Source organism: Arachis duranensis, chromosome 10, assembly GCF_000817695.3.
Source record: "Arachis duranensis cultivar V14167 chromosome 10, aradu.V14167.gnm2.J7QH, whole genome shotgun sequence".
In the NCBI taxonomy this organism is placed as follows: domain Eukaryota; kingdom Viridiplantae; phylum Streptophyta; class Magnoliopsida; order Fabales; family Fabaceae; genus Arachis; species Arachis duranensis.
In genome coordinates, this window is record NC_029781.3 from 6,170,693 (window position 1) to 6,174,418 (window position 3,726).

The 3,726-nt window shown below is 34.5% G+C and overlaps 1 protein-coding gene across 1 annotated transcript; it reads left to right on the forward strand.

Annotated features, from left to right (window-relative positions):
- Positions 1 to 394: 394 nt before the first annotated feature.
- On the forward strand, positions 395 to 2,903 carry LOC107468399 (WAT1-related protein At1g68170). Its single transcript, XM_016087682.3, has 4 exons — positions 395 to 615; positions 849 to 911; positions 1,683 to 1,799; positions 1,891 to 2,903. Exons 1-4 carry the CDS (start codon positions 416 to 418, stop codon positions 2,786 to 2,788), a joined length of 1,278 nt encoding a protein of 425 aa, XP_015943168.1. The 5' UTR covers positions 395 to 415; the 3' UTR covers positions 2,789 to 2,903.
- Positions 2,904 to 3,726: the final 823 nt, after the last annotated feature.

A 3,726-nucleotide genomic window follows, 5' to 3' on the forward strand; every position in this document is an offset into this window, starting at 1 on the left:
ATAATTTTTAAGTATTAATTTTATATAAAATTAATTGTATTTAAATTTTTATTTTTAAAATATAAAATATTAAATTAAAAAATAAAAAATAGATAAATTTATTGTTGTGTCTTTTATTTTATATATGTCTGTATATTTTTATCTGGAATGAGAAACTAAATATTAAAAAATTATGAGCGAGTTTGATAAATGAAGTGAATGCAAGTGATTGATGATGGATGCATGCATGCAGGCAGGCAGGGAGGGAGGGAGGTGGAGATATTGACCCATGAAGACCCGATGCACACATGTCGTTTGTGGTACATGATGACGTGGCAATGAGAGAAGCAGTGGCTCTGCCCCATAAATAGCCATCCCACTCTCTGCTCTCATTCCACTCATCATTCCTCAGCCCTCAGCTTTCTCTGAATTCCACATGACCACCAAGCCCAAGGGCAATGCCTTGCAGGGCTTGAAGCCCGTGATTCTTATGGTCATAGTTCAGATTGCATTCGCCGGTGTCAACATCCTCTACAAGCTCGCCGTTAATGATGGCATGAGCCTCAGAGTCACTGTCGCCTACCGCTTCATTTTCGCTACTGCTTTCATTGCTCCCTTTGCTCTCTTTTTCGAAAGGTATTCCTTCTTCTTCTTCTTCTTCTTCTTCTTCTTCTTCTTCATTCATATATCTAATCATTCATTCCCACTTATTAATATATATTGATGCATGCATCAGTTGAAATATTAAAGGATTAATGATGTTATATGTGTCTTTTCGTTACTATTTGAAAGAACTGAGTAAGCAAGAGGCATTACATCAAATAGTAGTGTGCATTATTGTTGAATGAGAATGATGTTTGTGGGTGCAGGAAGAAGAGGGTGAAACTGACATGGATGGTACTATTTCAATCATTTCTATGCGGCTTATTTGGGTATGCATCAATTCATTCGTATTCGTTAGCTACCTAGCTTGTGATATTATTATATTATTTGAATATCAATGTTGCTTGCTTTCTTGATGCTCTTCTTTCGGTTAAGATGAAAAGTAGTATTGCGTTGATGGCCACATAGTCTCCGAAACTATGCATGCGTAACAGTTTCAAGAGCATTAAGTAGTTATGTGTCTCCCATGACGCGCCATCTTTTCAGCACCTTCCATCTCTTTTTGACGCGATCTTTTCACCAAATTTAATTCTCTTTCTTTAATGTCCTATATTATGTCTATTTTGATTTCTTAGTAAACATGCAATGTTTTATACTAAAATAAAACTAAATATAACTTAATGTTATTAAAAGAACAGATATTTATTATTTAGACAAACAAATATGCAAAACTATTTAAAATTCATACATGCATGTTATTCTTTTTATAATATAAGGTTTTTTATTAAAATATATATAATACAGCAATAATTAAGGTACTTATTATAACTATAAGTCACTCGTTAATGTCTTATGCCGAAATAAGATACTTTATTATAAAAGTTATAAAAGTCATAAATTTTCATATCATCCCGTGATCGGTTGTGCCTTAAAGAAATTAAATAACGAAGTTATAAGAGTTAAAGAACAATAATGTTATTTTGTCTTTTTTTTTTAATGGTTATTATTATTATTATTATTATGTATATAACTTGTCTTGTATAACAGCAAAGTTAAAATACATTGTTTGGACATTTGTGTTGAATCTTGAATGTATACAGAGGAGCCTTAGCTCAGAATTTCTACCTGGAGGCTCTGGCTTTAACTTCTGCAACGTTTGCATCCGCCATGGCCAACCTCATACCTGCTATTACCTTTGTGATGGCCGTTTGCATAGGGTAATTAAGAACTAATAAGAATCATGCAAGTTAATTATTAAACACGAATTCGTTTTTAGTTCTAAATAATAATCAATTATTTTTCGGTCAGTTTGGAAAGATTGAATTTGGGATCAGCAGCAGGGAAGGCGAAAATAATCGGAACAATGGCCGGAATTGCAGGAGCAATGGTTCTGACTTTCGTGAAAGGCCCGGAAATCCAGATTTCATCGCATGTTAACCTTATGAATCACAGAAACAATAGTTCTATGGCGGCTCATGGCGGCGGTGGTAGAACGGTGTTGGGATCTGTGTGCGCGTTGGCGAGCGGGATCTCTTACGCACTGTGGCTCATCATACAGACAAAGATGAGTGAGAGGTATCCAAGCTATTACTCGAGCACTGCGCTCATGTCTCTCTGGGCGGCGATCTTGTCCACGGCGTTCGCTCTTTCCGTCGAAAACGATTGGAGTCAGTGGAGGCTTGGTTGGAACATTAGGCTTCTGACGGTTGCTTATTCCGGCATGGTTGTTTCTGGAATGATGGTGGCTGTGATCTCCTGGTGCGTCCGCATGAGAGGGCCCTTGTTCGCCTCTGTTTTCAGCCCTCTCTTGCTCGTCATTGTCGCCGTGGCTAGCTCCACCGTCTTGAACGAGAAGCTGTACCTTGGAAGCTTCATCGGAGCGGTGTTGATTGTGTGTGGGTTATATGCTGTTCTTTGGGGGAAAAGCAAAGAGAGGAAGAAGATGAAGAATATGAGTCAATTACCACAATGCCCTCATGACGATGATGATGACACTGTACAAGTAATTGTGGCCAGGTCTAATTCTAAAGTAGGAGAAGATCGTAAAAGCAACAACAATGGACATGTGGATGATAACCAAGGTTCAATAGATCATGGTAATAATAATAAGGGAATAACAGGAGATCAAGAACAAGAAGAAAAACAAAATGACGAAGAGGGAATTTCTCCCAATGCAGAAGACATCATCCCTAGTGTAGTAATATAAATTAGATAATCAACATCTAGATAGCTTGCCATGCTTTTTAATTTAGAGTGATGTTTTATGTACAAGTTTTTTTAGCAATTAAATCCAAACAAAATTAGCTTAACTACAATAAAAATTATTCTTAAAATGGAATATAGTATTATATGTATAATTTTTTTTTTTTACATTTGATGTAGTACACAAATTTTTGTTAGAGAACACAAATTTTAAAATATAGTACATAAAGTTTTGAATTATAGTACATAGAAATTAAAACAAAATACAAATTTATCGATATAGCATACAAATTTTTGTACATAATATTCAAATTTTTAAATTATAATACATAAATTATACTACACTAAAATTTATGTGTATATTCTTTTATTAAGTTCTGTTACATCATATCACATCACATGTATAAATCAAAGTGAAATAATACATACCTCCTTATTTTTACAGCACACAAATAATCGAAACTAATAACTTGGTAGCTCATACTATAATTTGACAGATATAATTAAACAAATTCTGATTTATCATAGTACACAAATATTTAAGTATGTTGGTGGGTCTCCAACTAAATGGGGTCCACATATTAAAAAAAATGGCTAATAGCCACATGAAGCAAGAGAGAGAGACAAAGCGCTTCTTTCAATTTGAAAGAAAGTAAGTGAAGGACGCAGAAAGCTTCAACGCCGAAGAGGAGAAGAATTTGGGGGAAAATGGCAGTTATAATTTGATTCGATTAAATCGGTAAATTTGTTCCATTTTTTTATGAAATTTTAGTATGTTATTTCTGGAGTAGAGATAAACATTAAGATATAACTTGCTAGTTGTATTGCCTTCTTTTTTGTCTGTTTTGAAATACTCACTTTGTGAAAGGTTTATATTGATTCCACCAGTTTTGGTAATGTATTTTATTGATTGTTGAGAGGCTCTGGTGTCACTAGAAAGAC